General features: G+C 50.2%; 1 protein-coding gene across 3 annotated transcripts in view; it reads left to right on the forward strand.

The window, feature by feature from the left end:
• Positions 1-25,058, forward strand: part of SYN3 (synapsin III) — a 491,622-nt gene that overhangs the window by 460,135 nt on the left and 6,429 nt on the right. For 2 of the 3 annotated variants that reach the window (XM_027541855.1, XM_027541856.1), the window contains exons 8-13: positions 5,852-5,994; positions 10,737-10,811; positions 13,724-13,826; positions 19,034-19,168; positions 20,127-20,214; positions 23,919-24,207. In XM_027541855.1, coding sequence (XP_027397656.1) covers positions 5,852-5,994; positions 10,737-10,811; positions 13,724-13,826; positions 19,034-19,168; positions 20,127-20,214; positions 23,919-24,207 — 833 coding nt within the window. The remainder of the gene's footprint in view (positions 1-5,851; positions 5,995-10,736; positions 10,812-13,723; positions 13,827-19,033; positions 19,169-20,126; positions 20,215-23,918; positions 24,208-25,058) is intronic. The other variant, XM_027541857.1, reaches the window with a different exon arrangement.

The raw sequence follows: 25,058 nt of genomic DNA on the forward strand, positions 1-25,058 counted from the left end.
AGACTTCTCAGAGTGGCAGGAAGGAGTAGCTACTTGATATCAAGTAGCTGGAAAAGCCTCTGAAAAAAACAGCCATGGGAAGGTGCCCAGGAAAATGATTTCAAGCAGAGAGAATAGCAAATGCAAAAGCAGCAAGGCAGGGACAAGTCGGGCCAAGTGCAAAAGAAAGAGATGACCAGGAACCAGATCGTTAGAAGCTTTTTTACCTGGGCTGCACACATTTTCCTGGGGAGCTTACAAAAATACTGATGCCTTGGCCCATGCCCAGAGATTCTGAGGAAATCAGTCTGAGGTTTTGGCTCAGGCAAGAGGAATTCTAAATGAGACGAGTGCAGCAGTCCAGTGCAAGATGGTGGTGGCGTGGACCAGGGCAGTGCTGGTGGAAAGGCAGCATCTCTCCATCAGCCCTGCTCCCTCCACACCGCCCACCTGTGGTCCATGGGAAGCGTTCACATCCTTAGCCTGGATAAACCAAAAGCAGGATGCTCACCTGCGGATAGCCTGGGAAGGATTCAGCACCAGAGACTATCAGTCTTGGTGGGTGACCCACTGAAGTCCCTACTGGACAGAGCACAGCAGAGAGTGGTAGGCAGACATAACCTTTTCCTAAGAAATCACCGTCTCACAGTCTCTAATCTCTGACAGCCCAACCTTATTATGTCAACGTGGGTGAAACTATCAGTTCTTGGCCATAGTGGTGTCTGTCACAGCTCGCTCTGGGAGGTGGCATCTTTGTCTTCTTGCTACAGCACTAGCTGAGACAGAGTGTTCATCGGGGTTGTCCAAAGAAATGGAAACCATAAGAAGGGTATACATAAGGCATTGGTTTATGTGATTAATTTGGTGGTGCTAGTGGTAAAGAATCCACCTGCCAATGCAGGAGACATAAGAGATGCGGGTTCAGTCCCTGGGTTGGGAAGATCCCCTGGAGGAGGGCATGGCCACCCACTCTGAAATTCTTGCCTGGAGAATCCCCTGGACAGAGGAGCCTGGTGGGCTACAGTCCATGGGGTCACAAAGAGTTGGACATGACTGAGATTTTTCTCGCATGTTGGGATGGGTTAAGAAGAGAGTGGCTTGGGCATACCTGGATGGCTCGCATCCAGTGGATGAAAACCAGACTCAAGTCAAAGAGCCGATTCTTACCCTGTATGATCAGTCATTGGAACCATTCGTGCACTCTTGGTCTAATACACAGTAGGACAAGTTCCCTGACATGGTATGAGCTGCCTTGCCCCGTAGTGAGCTCCCTGTTATTGCTTGAGGTGTTCAAGCAAAGAGCGCACAGTCTGCTGAGGCTGTAAGGTGACTTTCCCATCCCAGGCCTGGATGAAGCCCACTGAGGAGAATCAGAATTGTCTCTTGGCTCCTCTCTGCAGTTTATCTCCCTCTGCACATGTATGTGCCCATGCAAGCACACACACACTCACACGAGGGAGGTGAATGCCAGAGAGGAGGAGAGTGGGAGAAACCACACAGGGATCCAGCGAGGAAAACAAGGAGGAGAGATGGGAAGGCAGGGGGATGGAGACAGCACTGAGAGGGGTGGGCAATGCGGGGAAGGGGAGAAGCAGGGAGAGGAAGAGATGGAAAAAGGTGGGAGAAGGGACAGGCGACCGCGGGAGATGCAGAGGGAAAGGGGGCAGAGAGGAGACAGGCGGTACTAAAAGCAGGAGGGAAAGGGAGAAGGCAGTGGACTTGGGAGAGAGGAAGCATGGGGCCCAGGAGGAGGGAGGTGGGCAAGGCGGAGGAAGCAGGGCACAAGAGACAGGGCTGGTCCGCAGAGTGGGTAGGGAGGTGGGTGAGGATATGAGTCTTCAGAGTCAAGGAGTTCACTGGGCACAAGTCCCCAGAGCAGCAAATGGGTAATCTTGAGTCACAGCTCATTTAGAGCTTCCTGTTTTCAGCTTGTCTCTGTGAACAGTTGGAGGGGTTTCCAGCTAGTAAATACATCGGAGTGCCAAGACTCCCTCCCCTGGCTGTGGCCGTTCCATGGCTGCCCGTCCCCAGAACCTTCTCATGCCACCTCCCTTTATGCCCTGAGCACCAGCCCAGCAGCTCCTCCAGCACCACCCAACAGACCACCTGCTCCCCTCTGCAAGGCCCCTGACTTCACCAGGTTCTCAAGGCTCATGAAGGAAGCCGTAAGCCTCTTCCAACTACTGCACTCACATTCACCGATTGCACCACTGGCGCTCCACTAGGAAGCTGTAAACCTTTTAAGTGTGGAATCCAGCCCAAGCATTTACAGAAAAATTTACTTTATAAAACAAGTTTCCCTGAAACACAGTTTCTTTGCCTTTTTCCAAGACCCCATATTTTTCCTTCCATCCCCTTGTACTCTTCCCAGTTACAAGCACATCTTTATCCATCCTTCTTCAACTCAACCCAGCAGACGTGTCTGGGCCATCCACAGCATTCCAGACAGCAGGGTTACATCTGGAAACAAGACTCCTTGTCTGCCCTCACGAAGCTTGTGTCTAATGGGGAAACAGACATGGAGCCAGGAGTGGAGTCGGGTTTTATGGGGCTCAGACAGCACACAACTTGAGAATAAAATTACCAGCCCATGTATAAGAAACCTGGGTTACGTGTTCAGTCCTGGAGAGGACAGGATGAGTGCCCAACCCAAACACCCAACTCTAGGAGAGAAGGGTTCACAAAGGAAGGTTGAGATAACCATTAATTAATTAAACCACTGCAACTATACTTTCTCTCTTTGCTCTCTTTTGCCTATCCTGTGAATAAATGAATGCATACATGATGCATTCTACAGACATTTACTTAAGGATGAAGTTTAGCTTCTGTAACAAAAACCTAAGATGGCTTAAACAAGCTAGGACCTTCCCTCTCACATAACTGGCTCCTTCCATCCTTCCTTCCTGGGGTGTTGCCTTTCAGATACAAAGTCTATGATGGTGCCCTTCCAGCCAGTCAGATGAGGCAAGAAAGAACTGTGAAGCATTCCCCCTTCCGCCTCACACACACACTTCTCTTTTAAGGCAGACCTGGGAGTTCAAACCCAACTTCTGCTCAAGTCCCATTGACCAAAACATGATCACCCAGCCTTGAGGACATGAGCACACACAGGTCCCAGGGAGATGAGGAAGTATAATGTTTATTCTGGATGGCCATGCACCCCCAGATTAAGGCATTTCACAGCTATATAAAAAGAGAATGGATGCTGTGGACAACTAGAAATCGCCGAGACAGCCTGTGGCGTATGTTGTGCTTACTAGGAAACTGAGGTGCGGAAGTAGCTGTGGTCCTTTCCAGGTCCATCCACTGACAAAACTGAATTAAACAAGCTGTCCCTGCAAGCTCCCAGCCCCGTTCTTTAATTTCAGTAACTCTGACGCTCTTTACCAGATCCCAAATGTTGGCCGAGAATGAAATACTGTGACCACCTAAGGGGTAGTTGAAGGAAGAGGAAGCAATATAGACTGCGAAGAAGTTGCCAGGGAAAAAAGGAAGAGAACCAGAAGAGAACAGTGAAACTAAATTTCAAGAAGTTTAGCGATTTCCTATACCATGGAGTGTCAAAGCAGCAAGAGGACCCAAAGAAACTCGATTGGATTCACCAATGAGGAGGTCAGAAGTGACCTTTGCCAAGTCATTTTGTGTGGAGTGGTGGGGAATGGCATCCAAAGAGAGCTGGTTTGGGAGTGAGTGGAAGATGAGGATGCTGAGATAGAGTAGTGGTAACTGAGGTACGGAAAGGCAGGAACAACCTAAGATTAGTGCATCCGTGATCATGTTGATTCAAAAGATAAAAAATCAACGAAGAGCAAGAGCTAGAAAACGCATGGCCGACACAGAGTTTGGCTGCTTTAACAAAGACCAAGATAACAGTGGCTTAAAGAAGATTAAGGTTCACTTCACTCTCATGTAGGAGTCTGAGCATACACAGTCAAGGGCAGACTAGGGACAGCATGGTGTGGGAAATCCAGCTCCTTCCACCGTATTAGCCAGTCATGCTCAACGTGCAGCTTCCATCTTGTGGCCCACGAAGGCTGCACCAGCTCCCACCGTCATGTAAACATCCCAGCCAGGTAGAAGGAGGAGAGGGAAGGGGAAGTTTTCTTTCATCTTAAAGGCACCATGCAGAGGTTGCTCACATCACATCTCCTCACATTTTCACTAGCTGGACTTGGACACTTGGCTACATCTACCGAGATAAGGGAGACAGACAAAGTCATCTTTAGCTGAGAGGCCAAATCCCCAGAGAAAACTTAAGGGTCCTGTTACGAGGAAGGAGGGAACAGCAAGCAGTCAGAGCCTTAGGGGACCTAGAACAAAGGGTGGTCTCGGCCTTGGTGGGAGGAGGCTCGCTGTCTCCGGGGCGAGGACACACAGAGAGCAGAGAGGAGGTCTACCAAGCTGTTTACAACCTGTTGGGTGGGAGAGCGGACGTGCACTCATAAATACCCTGGGATGGTTCAGAGAATGCTGTGCTTTTGGAGTCCTAGGTTTCATTCTCAGCTCTGTGCTTAGCTGCTCTCTGGCCTTGGACAAGGAGAGAGATCTCCGTTTCCACATCTGTTAAATGGTCATAATAATGCCCACCCTGCCTGCCCCGCAATCTTATTTTGAGTCCCAGAAGAGAACTGAGAAAATGTTCTGTAAGTGTGAGGTCAGGGCAGATGTGGGCGCCATCGTTATGGGGGGGATGGAGTGGTCTAGGCACTGCTGAGCCTGAAGGGCAGGTGGGAAAGGGCTGGAAGAGGCTGGAAGGACAGCACCACCCCACACACAAGCTCCACACACCCATCCCCGAGGATCTGGCCTCTGCCCACTGCTGGCCAAGGAACCCCTCTGTTGTCCAAGTGAGGATGACAGGGGAGGGGGCCTGCAGCCATCCACAGGGGCTGGAGTCAGGCTATGGTGTGTCTTGAGATCGCCCTCCCAGAGCCTTGGCCTCGTCCCCTGCCCTTGGCCTTGGAAGCTCTCCTGAGACCTCTCACTGACCCCAGGGCACACCCTGTGTCCCTGGCCTCAGCCCAGTAAACAGCATGAGTGAGTTTCTCCCCCAGGCCTCTGGCCTAGCAGAGCTAGCTGTGTCAGAGCATGCACACTCCCAACACACTCCCTCCACACACATACATGCCCACACTGCCTGCACACTCAGAAGCACCACACCATGTGCATCACACATGCAAACACCACACATATATGCCACGAACTGAACATTCCTCACACACTCTACGTGTCCCCCGCAAACTTCACACACACAGCCCACATGCACACACCTGCCCATGCACACCACATGCACACACACACTTACACTGGTCTCTCTCTGTCCCATATCACACCCCCTACCCGGCTCCCCACACTGCTGCAGGAGTGCAGGAGACACAAATGTGGCTACTTTCTTGTTTAAACTCCTCCTCTTCAACTGGCTATCCAGAGCTTCAGGCTAGCATTCTAGCCCCTGCCAAAGCTGTTGAGGCCCACCATGGTCTATTCCCTGAAGACCCTCTTCAGGTATCTCCACCCTCCTGCCCCCTCGGCCAGTGTAGACCACTGGCCCACCCCTCTCCCCCCAGCTCCTCCTGCCCCTGGCTTGTCCATCCTCCATCCTCTCCAGAGAATGTACCTGTGTCATAGCCCATGTGAGAATCGCATTCCCTCTCCTGACCCCTGTTCAGAGCCCACCCCTCCTATAAAGACTCCCTCGACTTCCCCAGGTGGAATGCTGCCTTTGGGGAGCAACTTGCATCCTGTGTCTACCTCCCCTGCCAGGCAGATGACCTTCTCACGGTCACTATATATGCAGCCCTGGGTCCCAGCACAGGGTATGTGCTCAATGAACACCGGGTATGTGGTGCTCATCCCCTCATCCTCCCAACAGATCAAAGTAGAAAACCAGCACGACTACCAGGACGTCACCAGCATGGTGGCTATGGCCAAAACCTATGCCACCACCGAGGCCTTCATCGACTCCAAGTATGACATCCGCATCCAGAAGATCGGGTCCAACTACAAGGCCTACATGTGAGTCCCTGGGCAGGGGTAGGGGCTGGGAGGCCGGGAGGAGGGTAGGAGCAGAGTGTGAGAGGAACCGAGACTAAACCCCATGGCAGAGACCCCACAGGGACATCTTATCTTCCCTTTCTGTCTCCTTTACTTCCCTTCACCTCTAGTTGTCACAGAGGAAGGCTGCTGTTCCATCATGGCTTATTCCAGGGCAAAAAATCTGTCTACCTAAATGAAGGCTATTTCCCCCAGAGAAATAAAGACTGTTGGCCTCTTTGCAAGCATATAGGGGATGTATGTCACAGGAGACATACATGGAAGGGACACTTGGGGACACATCAAGGATGGCCTTCAGTGCCTTGCTGAGGATTTTGGATTTTCTTCTCTTCCTTTCTGAGCAGAGAAGTGTCATGATCTGACCTGTAACCATGAAAGGAAGACTCTGGGGCTATGGGCTGCAAAAGGGTTTCCCAGGGACTAATAAGATCAGGTAGGAGATTACACCAGATTTCTTCACCTGCAAGCAGTAAAAACCACATCTGACTAATATGGTGGAATTTTTTTAAGGGAATTTATTAGAAACCCATGGATGATCAGAAACTTAAAAAAACTAACTAACCCCAAATTACCAATTTCAGAAACATTGGGATTCAGGGAAGCCCCAGGAATCTGGGTAGCCAGAAGTAGTAGACAGTCTTCGTGGCACCCCATTAGGAAGGGAATCTACCATAATCATTTTCAGGGCTTAACGCAAGATTACAATTCCACGGAAACAGTGCTGATTAGTCCAACGGTGGTCACATGATTATCAGAAGAAGGCAGACGATCCGTATAGAGAGTCCCACCAAGACAGCATGCACCACAGGCAGGGTCATTATCCAGTGGAGATAGAGGTTATGTGACTAAAAGAAAAGGGACAAATGCCAGAAAATTCATCACACATTCAATCCAGGGGTGGTTCAAGCAGATGATGACTCATGCTGGAGCTGTGGTTACAAGGATGAGTGGGAGCTCTTGACTGCGTGGAGAGCTCTGTCTTTTCTGCTCCAAGGCCTCTCTGTCTTACTTTGGAAAGTGCTGGTTCCACTTGAAGTGATGAGACTCCAGAGAGGCAATAAGTGCCTGGTCTCCAAGCCTGGATGGAGCGCTGATTGCATGGTTCCCCCTTTGAAGACTGCAACAGATGGTTCTGGACAGTTGGACAATCTCTCTATGTGCTTCTGTGTGGTGGAGCTGTGCTCTAGGTCAGGGTCAGCAAACCACAGCCCACAGGCCAAGTCTAGCTCCCACCTGTCTCATAAGTAAGGTTGCATTGATCACATACATCTCCATTTCTGTATTATCTAGGGTTACTTTTGCTCTACCTGGATTGCTTAGACTGTAGATTGGCAACTTTTTTCTGTAAGTGGCCAGATGGTCATTTTAGGCTCTGCAGGCCTCCCAGTTTCGGTTGCAACCACGCCACTCTGCCACTGCCTGGAAAACTGGAGAAAATGCAGTCCGTTGACCTGCAAGGAAATATGCCCAGGAAAGGGATGGATAAAGGAATACTTCTGGCCTGTCTTGCCAACCGTTCTCCCACCCATGAGCCAGGCCAGACCTGTCACTGCTCTCAGATGCCTTCAGGGCGATAAAGTCACCTCCACACCCATAACCCCTCTGAGTCGGAGAACATTCTAGTGCATGGTCCAACACATTCCTGAGGCCTCCACCATCCCTCATGATATCATTTCCCTCCTCTCCTCATTGTTAGCGTTTCCACTTGACATTGACGACACCTTGTCCCAGTTTCTCTTCTTGAGGATTACCTCATTGCCGCATTCTTTATGCTGAGCCTTTCTGTCCCGACAGCTCCAATTTGTCATTAGTTATGGCGTTTCCTGGACCCTGCATTGGCCCACGTCCGAGGGAAGGGGTTCGTGTCAGACCTCAGTGTAGAACGCCCTCTCCGCCCATGACCGTTCAACGTCCTTTCTGGCCCACTTCCTGCCCTGCACTCAGGCCTTTGTGCTTGTTGCTACTGAGTGTCATTGTGTCTAAGTCCTCTCAGCAGACAGAGCTGGGAAATAAATGTGTGTATCTCAACCCGTGTATACACACGTCTGTAATTATTTCTCTCTGTATATATCCGTCTATAGCTAAAGCTAAACAGCTCCTATTGATGTGTCAGACTTTCAACTAGGGCTCGGTTTTCAACATGATTCACTTTAGCCTTCCCAAGTTGCTTATCTGTAACTTTCCACTCCCAACAGTGAAAAAACCTGGCTTCCCCCATCCTCCCTCCACGTACTTCTTTGTTCAATCCCAGCACATGTGTACAGTTGCAGAACTGTCAGGCTGTAGCCCCATGAGGAACAACTTTGGCAACTACGGTGCAGGACTTACATATGGCTTCTTCTGTTCTTAGGCATCCAGTCTCCACTAATCTCCAAAGGTAGTTAGGTCGGCACCTTTCCACTCACCCCTGCCCTCTTCAACCAGGGGGTCAGCATCAAACCTGTGTCATAAACGTAGGTTCCATTGTCACAGCCTACGTTCCATCCTTCATTCAAGCGGCTGCATCATATTTGGGCCAATCAACTTTTTTCCCCAGACCTGTGTTCGGCTCTGCCATGGAGAGTCATGGTTAAGAGCACAGAGTTTCTCAGATATGGTTTCGTGGCTTCTGTCATTCAATGGGACTGATGATAATAATAATGTCCATCTCATTAGGTTTTGTGAGACTGAAGCCTGTGTTTATAAAGCTTTTAGACAAGTCTCAGACATAGAAGGCACTCACTATCAGCTCTCTCTATCATTATCTTCTTGGAAGAAGACCAATCTAGCTTGTGCTCCTGCTGTTGCTGGCATAGAATGCTTTCTTTTCTCATCTACACTTACTGAAAAATAATAGTAGCACCCACTGTACTAAGAGATTTATGAGAATCTTTCCTTTAATCCACATGACGCCCTATAAGCATGGTACTAAAATGGTTCCTATTTACTAATAAGAAAATATTCAGAAATGTTGTCCATGGTTAAACTAGGAAACACTACAACCAAGATTCAAACTCGTACCTGACTCAAGTCAGTTCTTACCTTCCCTTGTCACCATACAGATCCCACTCTACCCTATCCTACTCATCCCTCCAGGTACCTCTCAGTCACTACCTTCTGGGGTCACATAAAGTATCTAAAACGTTGTTTCCCCAGAATGCCTCACACCTCACGTGTACTGCTAACCCTACCATGCCTCTGTTCTGGTTTTAGGCTAGTCTACCCTTTAAGGTAGTAAACAGCTGGAGGAGGGGGGGTCATCTCTGCACACTCAGATTAGTCCTGTAGTCAAGACATAGGGTGGCCTGATGATTGTTTGCCAAATTGAATTTAATTGCATTGAGTTGAATTGAACTGAACCAACTGAAGCTTATCAATGTGACTGCAACATTTAACCATTTAAATGTTAAATGCGACACTTTAACCATTATGGCTCCTGTTGGCCACCTGTCTCAGCATCTGCTATTCTCAGATACATTGTATTTTCTCTTTTAGAAAGACATTGGATAGCACTGGTTCACCCTTGAAGCTCAATCACATGCCTTTCCTTGGACATGAAACAGATCACATTATCACTTCCATTTTGCTTAAAGCCATTCAGTCTTTGCTGAATCCAGATATGCCACTGGATATACTTTTTCTGTATTTCTCTTCAGCAAACACAACCCCTTACCTAGTGAGTTGTTACCTGGAACCTACTACCTGCCAGGAACCCTTGGACACTAGAGGTACAGAGGGATGAGTCAAACATGCTCCCTGCCCTCAGGGAAGTCGGCACACTAAAGCGGTCATTGCAACTGAAAGGAGCTTTTCTAAACATTGGTAGAATGTAGTATAGGGGGTTCTTATTGGGGAAGTGTCATGTCAGAAAGTCACATTTTCAGATGAAACTTGAAAGATGAGTAGGACTTAGGGAGACAAGGATGGAGATGAAGACTCTATCAGGCAAAGGGGAAAAGTATATGGAGGCCTATACACTGGAAAAAATCCATGGGCTTTGGAGCACCCGAAGGGATGTCAGTTGTTGCTGGAGCAGAAAAAGCAAAGGAACTGAGAGGGTGATGAGGCAGGCAGAGGCAGAGGCCTTCCTGCTCTTCACCGTGAAAAGGCAGTCACTTCTCGCCATTGGTTATTTTTCCTACATTTTAGTGCTCAAAAAAGATTCCAGAGTCACGAGGGGCTATACTACCCTAGTTCTTCTAAAAAAAACAGGAGGTCATTTGAAGGATTTAATCTGATAGTGTAGGCATTCATTAAATTCAATTTTACATTTCAAACGTGGCTCAGGAAAAGATACATAAGACCCAAGAAATAAGACAATCAATATAAAGGGAAATAAAAACACACACACAAAAATCTGAAGACAGGATGTGTATCTAAGAATGCACATCATAGTGGGCTTCCCAGGTGACGCTCATGGTAAGGAACCCACCTGCCAATGTAGGAGGCATAAGAGACAAGGGTTTGATCCCTGGGTCAGGAAGATCCCTTGGAGAGGGCATGGAAACCCACTCTAGTATTCTTGCCTGAAGAATCCCAGGGACATAGGAGTCTGGCAGGCTACAGTGCATAGGATAGCAAAGAGTCCAACATGACTGAAGCGACTTAGAACAATGTAAGCTAGATATTTGAATCAGAGCCACCAAACAGCCAAAGCAAAAAAGGAAAGCAGATCGATGACAAGCATCCCTACTTCCCTCACTGTGTCGTTTGTTCTGGTACAGGAGAACCTCCATCTCTGGAAACTGGAAGGCCAACACAGGCTCTGCCATGCTGGAGCAGGTGGCCATGACAGAGAGGTAAGAGGTAACGGAGGCGCTTCGGGAAGGGTACCGACCACAGGGGGAGGTAGACAGGGATACAGCAAGGATCCTGTCATGAATGCTGTCTCGCACTTTGGCCAGCGTCTCACCACCCACAGAGCACTTTCCTAGGCATGATCCGCTTTATTGCCCATAATAGCCTTCAGGGAATGTTTTACAATAACCCCATTTTACAGATGGGAAAGATGGTTCAGAGGGGGATCATGGCTTGTCCAAGTCACAGAACTGATCAATGGCAGAGATAAGACTAAAACCTTGACATCTTGACTTCGTCCAGGGGTCTTTGTGGCCCTGCCAGTTGCTGCAGGAAGAGAGCAGGAAGTCCTCACCAGTCTCTTCTGCTCTTGACAGCTGTATGGAAGCATCCCGTTAGGGTACCACAGCTCCCACCTGGAGTGTCCACTCCTCTCTCAGTGTCCACTCCTCTCTCAGCATGAGGAGGGAGAGGTCAATTTCCTGTGAATCATGAATGCAGTAGAAAGGCACACTGGCTGAAAGTCCCTCCCTTTAAACAACACCTGTGAGCCATCTTCACCTGAAGAAGGTCCAGCCACCTGCTTTTGAGGCCAGCAGCACACACACATCCCTTGCTGAGTGCCCAGTGATCTCTGCTTGCAAGCCTTCAGTGACACTGGCAAGGCATGGGCTTTAGGGTCAGAAAGGTCTGTTCAGTGAACATGTATTGAGTACCTACTGCATGTTATGTATGCTAAGCACTAAAGAGGTCCAGACGAAAAGACCCAACCCTTCCCTTTAAGAACTCTGTATCAGTTGCAAGTTTCAGAAAATGGATTAGTTGGAGCCAAAGGGGATTTACTGGCTTGTGGCAATGAAAACTTCAAGGTGCAGCTCCAGGTAGGCCTGTAGAACTTATTCTACCCACCCACTCCAGTATTCTTGCCTAGAGAATTCCATGGACAGAGGAGCCTGGTGGGCTACAGTCCATGGGGTCACAAAGAGTTGGGCACAACTGAGTGACTTTCACTTTCACTGCCAACTTCAGTTCAGCTTTCTTCCATGTTGGCTTCATTCCAGAAGGCCAGCTCACTCATATAGTGATCCAAAGTGGCTCCAGGCTTACATCTTAACTGCGTCAAGTCTAGCAGAAAGATGTCTTTCCCAACTATTTCAATCAAAGCCTGGAATTGAGCCTTATTCACTGATAGGCCTGACTTAAGTCACATGACTATCATGGACCCCATCACGAAGACCCAGAAAGCAGCAGCACTGTAATTAGATACTCCTGTGTCACATCTCTGCCCCGAGAGAGTGAAGTGGGACCACCGTGCTGCAGCAACACGGACTGAGACTTAGGGGAGGGATATAACACGGGTCCTGCCCTTGTGGAACTCGTTCAGGGCTCTATGCTGAGGAAACAGCATGAACTAAAGTGAGTGGTCCTGCCCCCTTCAGATCTGTGTTACACAGGTTAAGTACCCTTTCTGAATTCCTTCAGCTGTAGGCTGGAGGTAATGCACCCAAGCCAGAGGGCTGATGAGAAAGGGATCTTCAGTGGCAGGAGTGCACTGGAAATAGCAGTCTCCTTCCCTTCCCGCCAGTCCCAGGTGCTGCCCCCAAGGTGGGTGCCCACCTGTGCTCTCCAGTCTCAGGGGTCCCTGGCACAACTGTACCACCTGCTCTGGGGGAGTGACAGCCTTCCCCCAGTGGGCATTCAAGGGGCAGTCGTGGCCCTTTTCTCCACCAGCTTTCCAGAACGTAAGCCCAGCCTTTCCCCGGGCCTCGCAGGCTGCTCACAGGTGTCTCCAGCAGGTCATTATCTCCCTGGCTCTGCTCAGTCCCAGGCCCCATGGGCCATTCCTGGAGGAGCCTGCTATGGGAGTGGGGCTGCTCAGGCCTGGAATCCACTTTCCCTTCTGCAAATTCATGGTCAGTAGCCTAAGTGCCTCAAGGAAACTTAGCAGAGGAGATGAGAGAGCCAGCTCTGAGAGCACTTCAGCTCATTCCAGGCCTTATGGCTCAGAGACACAAATAGATCTCCAAGCAGGCGTGCCCCATGTGACCCTGGAGAGTGGGGAGAAAAGCAAGAACATTGACACAAAGTCCCCTGTGACTCCAAATCCAGCCACCACGAGGGAAGCCAAGCACAAGGCCGGGAAGATACAACCATCCCCTTGTTGCAGGGTCAGAGTCCAGCACTGAGATCTTCTCCTGCAAAGCAAACGGACCCTGCAGCCATCAAGTGGCTGGAAAGGGAACAAAAGCAGCGGGTCCAGAGGGCCAGGCCCCCGGGCCAGGCTGGAGAGGCCTGCCAGGCTCCTCTGCCTGCGTGCCTCAGGCCAGGGGGAGAATACACCCTTTGTCCCCGCAGGCTGGGCCTGGGAGGGACTTCTGGGGCCCTTCAAGAAGTTTTCCCAAGGGAAAAAGACTTCAGGGGCAGCTGGGGTCCAGGACAGATCCAGCTGGGGGCAGGACAAGCTCCCCGGTACTGGGGGCCAGCAAAGTCCTGGGGAGGGGAAGGAGATCAGGTCTCTGAGATCCCCCCCAACTCCCCACTCCTCCCCCTCATCCTGCTTGTCGCCTGCCTGCCTGGCTCCCTCTCTAACCTCTCTCCCTCTGTGTGTCTCTCACTGCCCATCTATATCTCTGCCTTTCTTTTTACCCATTCTGTCTCTCCCACTGCCTGTTTCTCTCTGTGTCTGTTTCTCTGCCTTTCTGTCTCTCTCGTGCATCTCTGTCTCTTATGTCTTCCTGTCTCTCTCCATCTCTGAATGGATGTGTTTATGTGTATGTCACTGTCTGTCTCCTAGCCTGTTTTTTCTGTGGGTGTCTCTCGGGGTCTCTCCTTCCCCCTGTCTCTGCATCTCTCGCCGTCTGCTTCCCGCCCCTGCCCCCTGTCCTGCATACTCACTGTCTGTCCGTCCCTGCAGGTACAGGCTGTGGGTGGACAGCTGCTCGGAGATGTTTGGTGGCCTGGACATCTGTGCTGTCAAGGCTGTCCACAGCAAAGATGGCAGAGATTACATCATAGAGGTGAGCAATGGAGTAGGAGTTCCTCCTGGCCGGAACCAGGCCCCTGGGCAGGCATTCCAGAGGGAAGGAGTCCAGGTGTGACCTCCAGAGTGGTCAGCTGTATCTTAGGTCAGGGCTGGGGCACAAGCAGCCTAGGCCTCAGGGAGCAGCTCCAGAGGCTTCTCACCCACTGCCCTCATGTACCCCCACCCACCCCCTCGGCTGCATCTAAAGCCTTTGTGCCCAGGGGTCCTGCCCTGGACTTTGATGACTTTGGGCATGAGGTTTGATAACCTTCCAACACCTGTGGCCCTAACGGTAGGGGAAGGGCACTGGGCCAAGAGTTGGCAAGATTCTGTCCCCTCTAGTCTGTTAAATTTTCTTAGTATCTAAGCGGGTAAAGAGGACCCACTTCCACAGTCACCGTGCAGAGAGGCCCTCACTGTTCAATCAACAAACATGTATTAGGGGCTCCCATGGGCCTGGTGTGGGGCAGTTCTGGAGATAGAGCGCTGAACAAGACACGTATGGAGTGTGCCGGCTGGCAGGGAGGATGGTGCACTAGTCACTGCGGGGCACTGATGGTTAGGAACGGGGTGAGAATAAAGGGAAATGTATGAGAGAGGCTCAGAGGGGCTCAGAGTCCCAGAATCTCTCCCTCAACCTTCCTGCATCTCACAGGCCAACGCGCCCCTGCTGCCCTCCAGAGCTGTCGCCTGTGGGTCCCTGTGGGCCTCCCATTCCCCTGCCCACCCCCATGACTTCCTCCCCAGGCCTCCCCCAATCCCACAGTCCTCCTCCCAGGCCATGGCTCCCCTGTGTCTCTCCTGACCTCACAGCCCCCCTCCCCTCCTAACCCTTTCCCGGCCCCCACCAGAGCCCATGGCTCTCCGTGGCTTCCCCTGAAAAGGCTGCGCTGGCTCAGAGTTCTCTCCCCAGCGTCACGTCTCTCTGCTCACACACCACCACCACCCCCACCAGTCCCTCCGGTACTTCCCTTCTGCGGCCTTCTCCTCACACCACAGCAGAGGGGCGGTGCTGACACACGGCCAAGACACGTGAGGGAGCGCCCTGCGGCTGCCCCCTCCCCTGGGTGTGGGCAGTTAATGGGAAGCACATGGCTGGGATGACCGCGAGAGCCAGCTAATGCTCCAGCCCAGCGTGTCTGCACCACTCCCAGGACCCACAGCGAGCCAGGACCAGTGACCGGAGGGGTGGGAGCCCCGCTGGTCTCCTCCTGCCATGCCAGGAAGGCATTCCTCCCACCCTGAGCCCCTAGACTGACCAGCTCGGAGGTGGACGGGAGGGAGGCCAGGGTGGGCACAGCCCTTCTGCCCACTCTTGGCCCAAGGAAGGCCCGGTAACTTCCAGGGATGAGTTACCATCTATATTAGCAAGTTCAGTCTTGCTCTAGAAAACAACTCTCAGGAGTTCCTGCAGTCCAGTGGTTAAGACTCCATGCTTGAATGCACGGAATGTGGGTTTGATCCCTGGTCAGGGAACTAAGATCCCACATGCCATGTGGCACAGTCAAAAAAAAAACTCTCCCCTCAAGTCCAGTGGCCACCATACCTGAAATCCCCCCAGCAGCCGCTTCTCAGGGGACACTGTAGGGGCCAGGAGCGGAGCCACCATCCTGCACACTTGCTTCCGAGTCAGACCCAGGCTGCTCCCTGGAGGAATGAGGTGCCCACCTTCCTGAGGACGCCTGAGTGCTTCAGATCCATGCCCAGGGCACTGCATCTCCGGAATCCCTCCCTGGCCCTCCTGCCTCTGCGTCTCCTCATGGGACCACCAGACATGAACTCAGCTTTAACACACACGTGGTCACTGATCCATTCACCCATTCATTCACCCATTCATTCACCCATTCATTCATGCACTGTTGAGGTCCTCCTCTGGGCACCAGCCCTCCATTCAGGCGATGGGGATACGGCAGGGTAGCAGGGACTCTGCTCTGGAGCTTCCATTCAGAGAGGGGCCTGCAGTCAGCAGATGAAGGACTCCGGGGCTGCTTCCCCCTCTCTTCTGTGAGTTTAGTTCCTTCTCTCTCACTTGAGCATTATCTCTGCCCCTGAGAGCTCCTGCCTCTCTGAGTTTCCTCAACTTTCACTCATAGGAAACAAAAGTTTGTACCCGTGGGCCCAGGCTCCCTGCCTCCAGACATTCAGAGGGTCAGGGATGAAAGACCTTCCACATTTGAAAAGAAAATCGTGGGTTTGGACTTTTAAAAAACAAGAAAACAACTTCTCAAAAATGTATCGGGAGGGAAAGAATGGCTTTTCAGACTTTTTCTTTTTCTCTCAGAAACGTTACAGAGTGGTTTCCCTTGCTTTTTGGTTTAGAGTAGGGGAAGGGAGATAGGGAGCTTTTTACCAGGAAGATAAAAGGTATTTTAAAAAACAAAGACAGGATCCAAAAATACTGATTTCCTTAGCCACCTCTGTGGTGAGCACATAACATTCGTGGGACATGTTTTGTGAAGATCCTCACAGTGAAATACTCAGGGGAAAGACCCTTGAACTTGTCCTCCATGACTTGTCCAGGGAATGACATTGCTCACTGGAAAAATGCTTCCCTGGGGAGACCCGAATGTCCACTTCCTTTAGCTGTGTCCACCGTGGGGACCGCAAAGTGCTCTGACCTCAGGTTCATTGTGGCGGCTGTTTTCCACTGTAGCGAACGTAGGAAACAGAAACCAGAACAAAAAAAGAGTGGGCAGGCAGGGCCAGGAAGAGAAAGGCCAGAGCTGCGCACACTGAGGCGCCACAGCCATCGCTCAGCTCAGCCCACGCTGACTGAGAGACTGTCCACGTGCCGGGCAATGGGATCCAGGAAGCCAAGGACCCAGGCCCAACCCACAGGGAGCTCAGTTTGCTAATACAATCTGCATTCACATCCTTGAGTTTGCTTTTCAGCTTCCCAACCATAGTAGGGCTTCCCTGGTGGCTCAGTGGTAAAGAATCCACCTGCAATGCAGGAGACATGGGTATGATCCCTGGATCAGGAAGATCCCCTGCAGAAGGAAATGGCTGCTGCTGCGGCTGCTGCTAAGTCGCTTCAGTCGTGTCCAACTCTGTGCGACCCCATAGATGGCAGCCCACCAGGCTCCCCCGTCCCTGGGGTTCTCCAGGCAAGAACACTGGAGTGGGTTGCCATTTCCTTTTCCAATTCATGAAAGTGAAAAGTGAAAGTGAAGTCGCTCAGTCGTGTCTGACTCCTAGCGACCCCATGGACTGCAGCCCACCAGGCTCCTCCATCCATGGGATTTTCCAGGCAAGAGTACTGGAGTGGGTTGCCATTGCCTTCTCCGAAGGCAATGGCAACCCACTCCAATATTCTTGCTTGGCAAATCCCATGGACAGAGGAGCCCGGCAGGCTACAGTCCCTGGGGTCGCAAAGAATTGGACATGACTTAGCTACTAAACAGCAACAACTATAGTAGGTGCTTTAGATTAATGCACTCCTAAAAGTCTCAGATGCAAGGGTCTTCGCAGCTGCCCAACCCCCTCAGGTTATAGTTGAGGAAAACAACAGGCCCACAGATGAGAAGTGAGCTACCAAGATCATACCACGAGTCCCTAGGAGAACCAGAGCCTGGAAACCAGGTCTCCCATTCCTAGTTCTTACTCAGAGCTGTTCGGTGATTGTTGAGATGTAGAAGGAGTGCTCCCAGTCTGTCCTGGGACTTGCTACTTCTTTGACCCTCAGCTTTCCCATTGTGATAAGGGCAGTAACGGTACCTATCTCAAAGAGATACTCTGAGATTTATGTGAGCTCTCCACCCAGTGCTTCGAACAGCACCTGGCACCTAGTAAAGCCATACAGCTCTTACTAGTATCCTTATCGATATGAGCAGGACTTGTCCTTCCATTCAGCAGGTACTTACCAAGGGCACACCTGTCTGGACACAGGGCCCATCCCCAAGCCAGGGGCTCACGGTCGGGTTGGGGAGACACAAACAGGAGATGGTGAGACAACCAAAGCAAGGATGGCAGGAGTGCCAAGAAGGCTTCGCAGAGGAAGGACCAGCTAGATTTTCCTGACAGATGAGAAGCGCTAGCCAGGTAGAGAGTGGGCAGAGTCAATGGCCTACCTGCCCAAGGACCTGGATGGGAGACAGAACCTGCTGAGTCCAGAGCTTGGGAAAAGGGGAAACCAGATGGAGAATTAGATGGCGGTGAGCTGGGGGAACAGGCTGGGTTCCTATAGCTGGAGAGGAGACAGAGAGCCCACCAAGGCCCCACCCTCCACCAACCCACCCAAGACCTTCTACCTCTGTCCATGCCTAGGGAACCACCTGGATCACTGGCCTACATGCCTTTGGGCAAGCCCTTCCCATCTCTGGGCCTTGGTTTCTCCATCTGCCAAAAGAGTGGATGCACAAATATGATCACTCAGCATGCATGCATGCCAAGTCACTTCTGCCGTGTCTGACTCTTTGCGACCCCATGGACTGTAACCCACAAGGCTCTTCTGTCCATGGGATTCTCCAGGCAAGAATACTGGAGTGGGTTGCCATGCCCTCCTCCAGGGGATCTTCCCCACCCAGGGATCGAACTCGCACCTCTTACATCCCCTGCATTGGCAGCCAGGTTCTTCACCACCAGCACCACCTGGGAAGCCCCTGATCTCTCAGGGCCCCTCCAATTACAAGTGTGCCTCCTTTGAGAAGCAGCCTTCTCCCTGTGGAAGGCTGAAATTTCTCTGCAGTTTATTCTGCTAGAGTTCCAGAGAACAGGCCTCGCCTCTTCCCTCTTCTCTCCGAATCTTGAGTTGACTGCAACCCGTGTCATTTTTTGATCATAATTGAGCCCCTTCCTTCACTGCTTCCGGCTTTGTGGAAAACCTTGACCTTGGGCCAAAGTTCAGGAAGCTGGCCCCAATCCTGGGTAGGGGCCGAGGTGGGAAAGGAGGGGGCAGAGACCGGCTCCCCAAAGAAAAGAGCAGAAAAGGTCAGCAAAGGCTCCCCGCCCTTGGTCGCATGTCTAAGGCCCAGCAAATGCAGACTGAATTGAACTGAGTCCAGGGAGTTGATTTAGACTGAACTGCGGGAAATCGGCTGTCTCCACGGGGGTCATTTCCAGCCGAGGCGCTGGGCTGGAGATTTGCATGGAGAACACTGCCATCTAGTGTTCACTTCTGTCCTGAGGTCTGAGCCCACCCTCCTGGGATGCGCTGCTCAGCTGCCAAGCTCCCCTCCTTCAGGACTCCTTTCTCGCCCACAGGTGATGGACAGCTCAATGCCTCTGATTGGAGAGCACGTGGAAGAGGACAAGCAGCTGATGGCCGACCTTGTCATCTCCAAAATGAGCCAACTCCTGATGCCAGGGGGCACGGTGCCCTCGCCCCTGAGGCCTTGGGTGAGAGAGTGTATAGTCATGAGAGATGCTTGGCCGTCTGGGAGGGGGTGCCCTGATCCAGAGGAGATGCACCCAGGGAGGAACCGACCTGGAGAGAAAGAAATGGGGTGTGGGTGGGGCTGGGCTTGGGGGAGAGTTTGTACCCCTGCTCCTGACAGGGACATTTGGGAGGCTCTGAGGGGCCTTTCTTCTCTCTGCCACCCTGGAGAGAAAAATGTGGTCTCAACTTGGCTTTGAGTGTCTGCAGGCAGAGATTATTATCATAGAAAACCAGATGTCCCCTCTGTGCCCTCCCTCCCAGGCCTGAATGGTGAGCAGGGTGTGTGTGTGTGCGCGCGTGCACACGCACTTATGCCCACATGTACACACATGCCCTTTGTGTGCTCCCAGGGCACTGGTCAGCAGGGACTCTTGTGTCTTCCATTTGCTCATCTTCCAACCTCTTCACGCTAACACAGAGCTCCTGTCTTCCCTGATCCTCACCATGGGTTACCAGATGATTCTCCAAAGAATTTGCTAGATCTCCAGCTTTCTGGAAAAGCAAGTCTCAAAACCTGATCCCCTTTTTTCCCCCTCAAAACAAATCTGTTATAACAGATGTCAGAAAGATGCTTGTTCTCAAGAAGGCCACTGGCTTGGAGAGGGCGTGGGGCAGCCTTCTCCACTGGAAATGTTCTGTCTTGACCTGCTTGGTGATTACACAGGTGTCTCCACGTGTAGAAACTATTTGTGCTGTGCACATTATGTAAGTTTTACCTCAGTAACGATGGAGAAGGAAATGGCAACCCACTCCAGTATTCTTGCCTGGAGAATCCCATAGACAGAGGAGCCTGGCGGGCTACAGTCCATTACACAACTGAGCACCTTAATAACAAACATGTTTACAAATCCTGCCCTCCCACCCAGGAAGTGAATGGCTGTAGTGGCCACAGCAGTCTTCTTTTCTCTTCTGCTTTAGGCTCCTCAGACTAAACCAGCAAAATCCCCTGGGCAAGCCCAACTGGGTCCTCCACTTGGACAACCCCAGCCACGGCCACCCACACAAGGTAGGACCCACGACGAGCCACCCACCAAGAGAAACCATCCAGGCAAGGATGCTGAAATGCACTGAGGGATCCACATGTGACTTCCAAAAAGGCACTCTGAAAAACTCCATGTTAATACTTAATTACCAGACTTATTCCCTTGCTCTGTGTGCAGAATGAATGAGACCATGAGGTTGTCACTCCCTTAAAGTCAGGAAAGGAGGGAAGAAAGACCGAAAGTAAATGTATTAAGTACCTAATATGTGCCAGGCCCTATGCTAGGGACTTTCCCATTTATGGTCTCATTTTCAGCTTCCTAACGTGTCAGCAATGAAAACAGGGGTATTTCCTTTTTACAGAGGTAGCTGTTGAGGCTTTGTGCAAGGAAGCACAAGAAAATGGCATGTTTACAAGTCTGGTCTTTCAGATCTTCTAGAAAGTGCCTGCTTCCTAGCCGCTAGCAGTGCCTGATTATAGATTTATGAGCCAACCAGCAAGAGTGAGAAAGAAAAATGGAACATTACATAGAACCTTGTCAATTCGAATCATTCCTCAAAAATATCCCAGTATTACTAAGTAAATGCCACCATTTATCAGAGAATGTATGAACTGTTGATGACAAGATGAAAGGAGACTGTGGCAGTAACTAACCCCTTCTCTTGGGCTGCCAGCTGCTCGCGTGTTCTCACGCTCAGGCCTGGGGCAAAAGTCACCCATGTCCTCTCTCGATGTCAGAACCTTCCAGGCACCCTCATGGCTCTAGTGCCAGCTTAGGGCCTCAGGTCAGCTTCACCTCAAGATGCCAGGCCAGGCATTTTCACGGTGATTTTTTAAGGACCTGCTTTAAGACCCATCGGAAAGAAAGCACTGCTATCACACTGGGACCTTCCCAGGCGCCTTTATCAAAGTAATGGATTCATTGCTTCTTGGGAAAATCAGCCTTGGGCAGCAAAGGGCTTCCTCTTCCACAGGTCTTATATAAAACACCCATTCATCCTTCTCGTCTGTGCTTCTCTTCCTGGAAAAGCAGAAAGCGTTTAAGAAAAGGGAAATTGCAGGACTTACACAACTGCGTGCCAGTGAACACTGGGTTCTTCTTCAGGCAGATGAACACGTTTGAATCTACTTACAGTGTCTCCCTCTGGCAGACTTAGGCAAGCTACCTCACTTCTCAGAGGCTCAGTTTCCACAGTGATGAAGGAGGAAATGACATCTGCCTGTTTAGTAAGGGGGAGCTGCCTGTGAGATAATGCAAGAGAAGCAGTTCTAACTAGCAAGGTGTCCCATTGTGGAGGTAGTGCTTAGTAGATGCTAGTAATTTACTGCTAATAACCATCAGTCATGTCCGACTCTTTGGGACGCCATGGACTATAACCCACCAGGCTCCTCTGTCCATGGAATTCTCCAGGCAAGAATACTGGAAGGGGTTGCCATTCCCTCCTCCAGGGTATCTTCCCTAACTCAAGAGTCAAACCCAGGTCTCTTGCATTGCAGGCAGATTCTTTACTGCCTGAGCCATCAGGGACTTTAACTGTTAAAAGCTCACTATTAGAGACTTCCTACGCAATCCAGAGGATTGCACTCCACCTCAGGGAGTGCAGTGGAACTAAGATCCCACGTGCCACACAGTGTGCCAAAAAAAAGAAAATCTGGGTCCAAAGAGATGTCAAGTAGATGGAGAAACAGGATAGGGACCTCAAAAGGAGACAAAAGGGATTATCAAAACCTTTGAGGCCAGCAAGGATGCCAAGAACTTTATTCTTACTGGATTTTTCTGTAAGGAAAGCAGTTATGCTGATATAAAGAGACACTGCCAGAATAAACTCTTATATTTTTTAAAACTCACTATTAATAATTTGTGTCTTACTAAGCTTCCCTGCTGACTCAGTGGTAAAGAATCCAACTGTCAATACAGGAAACACGAGCTCGATCGCTGGGTCAGGAAGATCCCCTGGAGAAGGCAATGGCAACCCACTCTAGTACTCTTGCCTGGGAAAATCCCATGGACAGAGGAGCCCGGTGGGCTACAGTCCATGAGGGTCACAAAGAGTTGACCACAACTTAGTGACTAAACAACAACTACAAACAACACAACGATGATAATATACACGTTGTTCTTAATGACGTCATCGTTAAGAATACTTAGGACCACCGCAGCCCACTGTCCTCCTGCCAGGCGATAATTCTTTGCTTATAGAATGTTCAAAAATGACTGATTCATCACCCCGCCAGGCTCTGGCTGTGCCTCTGCCCTACCGTCTCCTTTCCCACTCTGCCCCAGGACTTACTTTTTCAGCCACATTTGCACAGAGCGCTTCTAAAACAGAGAGCTACTGTATTCTTGCTTCCTCTACGGCTCAGAGTAGAGACACGCTCGATAAATAAAGAGATATTATTTTAAGGGACAGGAGGCTAAACATACTTTTAGTGAGTTGAAAAACAATCAATTAAAAACAAATTAGGATAATTAAAGAAAATACTCATTGAATTAACATTTAGAGTAAAAATAACAGGGCTAATTAAAACACAATGCTTTCATTGAGTTCCCAAATTAACAAGATCACATTATTAACTTGTTTTTTGAACTCACTACTCATTTTCAACTCAGTGAAAGTGAAGTTCTCTTCTAAGGAACCTCATCATCTTTTAGCACTGATCCTGTGCTAAAGCAAATACTAAGCAAATACTATCTACATATAAGTTAATTTTTTTTCTATGTGCTCAAACAAAAAGTATTATTATTATTTTTTTTTTTGCTTTGCCAAGAAGCTGAAAGAAAATTACTAGTCTCTTGGTGAATCTCATCTGTATAATAGGGACTAAATGAATAGTTAATAAATGAATGAATAAGAGTCCAGATTTTCTAAGATACTAATCAGCCTTGAGGGGCAGAGTGTTGGGGAAAGAGGGGAGATTTAAGATAAAACTAGAAAACATATTTTTTTGGACCTATGGTGAGTTTAACAAAACAAAAAAGCAAACCAACATTTAAAAATGAGAAGCTTTTACATAAAATCCAGATTTCCAGCTCCTGTGACGGAGTAGGAGCTCTAGAAACAGTGGGCAGCTATGTGGCAAATGCCACTGACGCTTAGTAACACCTGCTCCCTTAGTGACACTGGCTTCCCTGAGGGTGCTAGCAATAACAAGCCCACCTTCCAGTAAAGGAGAAGTAAGAGATGCGGTTTCCATCCCTGAGTCAGATCGCCTGGAGGAGGGCATGACAACCCACTCCAGTATTCTTGCAGGATACTGGGAATCCCATGGACAGAGGAGCCTGGCGGGCTACAGTCCATGGGATCGCAGAGTCAGACACAACTGAGTGACTTAGCATGCATAGCCTGCTCCCTTGGACAGGGCAAGGACTCCTTCCTTTGCCTCAGGCATGTATTTTTATACATGTCAAAATGTAATTAACCCACAAATACTGTTCTACAAGCTGCTTTCTGTCTAGTAGTCTATATTAATATTTAGCATATATTATCAACAGCATCCCATGGCATTTAATATTGTTCTGCCACATCATACATGATGACCATAGCGCATTCCATTACATGAATGTATCTTAACGCTCCAGTCAGTTCCCCTACAGTTGCGCATTTGTATTGTTTTCAGTTTTTCACTGGCAGGAAGAACCCTGTAATGAACGTCCTCAAAGTGACACCTTTGCACAGCCTTATTTATCCTAAAAGAATTTGAATGGAATCATTTTTTTCTCCCTGTAGGGGGCCCTCGCCCAGCTCAGTCTCCTCAGCCCCCAAGATCTGGGAGCCCCTCCCAACAGAGGCTCTCCCCACAAGGCCAGCAACCCCTGAGCCCTCAGTCTGGATCGCCACAGCAGAGATCGCCAGGGTCTCCCCAGCTCTCCCGTGCATCTGGAGGCAGCTCTCCAAACCAGGCCCCCAAGTCGAGCACACCCCTTACCTCGCAGCCCCGGCCTCCTGTGCAGGGCCGCAGCGCCTCCCAACAGGGCGAAGAGGCCAAGAAGCCAGCATCACCCCATCCCCATCTCAAGTAAGTGCTTTGGGACCCGGGAAGGGCTGAGAGTGGACTTGCGGTGTGGGTGGAGCTGGGCCGGCTCAGGGTTGGGGACTCAGAGCAAGACCCACTAAGGCCTCACCCCAGCTTTGAATGGGCAAAAGGAGGCCTAGAGGATGGAACCTGGTGGGCAGGCAGGACCTAGCAAGGCCCGAGCATAGGTTAGGCCCCACTGTGATCCTCCATGTGTACCTGCATCAGGTACTCCTTGCTGCATAACAAACCACCCTGAAACTTAGTGGCTTAAGAAAGCAGCCATTTTCTTTGTTCACAGTTTTTTTTCATTTAGTCACTTGTACTGAGTTTGGTTTAGCTGGGAGGATCTCCCGATGGTCTCTCCTGGAGAGTTACCAAGTAAAATGCAGGATGCCCAATTAGATTTGAATTTCAGACAATGAATAATTTGGAGTGTATGCCTTCAAATATTGCATGTGCTTAATTGCTCAGTCATGTCTGACTCTTTGCTACCCCATGGACTGTAGCCTGCCAGGCTCCTCTGTTCATGGGATTCTCTAGGCAAGAACACTGGAGTGGGTTGCCATGCCCTCCTCCAGGGGATCTTCCCAACCCAGGGATCAAACCCAGATCTCCCGCACTGCAGGCACATTCTTTACTGTCTGAGCCACCAGGGAAGCCAAATATTGCACGGGTTAGACCTATATTCAAAAAGTTTTTTTTTAATCTGAATTTCAAACTTAACTGGGTGTCATGTATGCTTACTAAATCTAGCAACCCTGCTCTCCTGGGATTGCTCATAGGGCTGTAGTTATCTGCCACTTACCTGCGGCTGGACAGTCCAAGAGGGCTTCTGCACACATCTGGATATT

The sequence above is a fragment of the Bos indicus x Bos taurus genome, chromosome 5, assembly GCF_003369695.1.
Source record: "Bos indicus x Bos taurus breed Angus x Brahman F1 hybrid chromosome 5, Bos_hybrid_MaternalHap_v2.0, whole genome shotgun sequence".
In the NCBI taxonomy this organism is placed as follows: domain Eukaryota; kingdom Metazoa; phylum Chordata; class Mammalia; order Artiodactyla; family Bovidae; genus Bos; species Bos indicus x Bos taurus.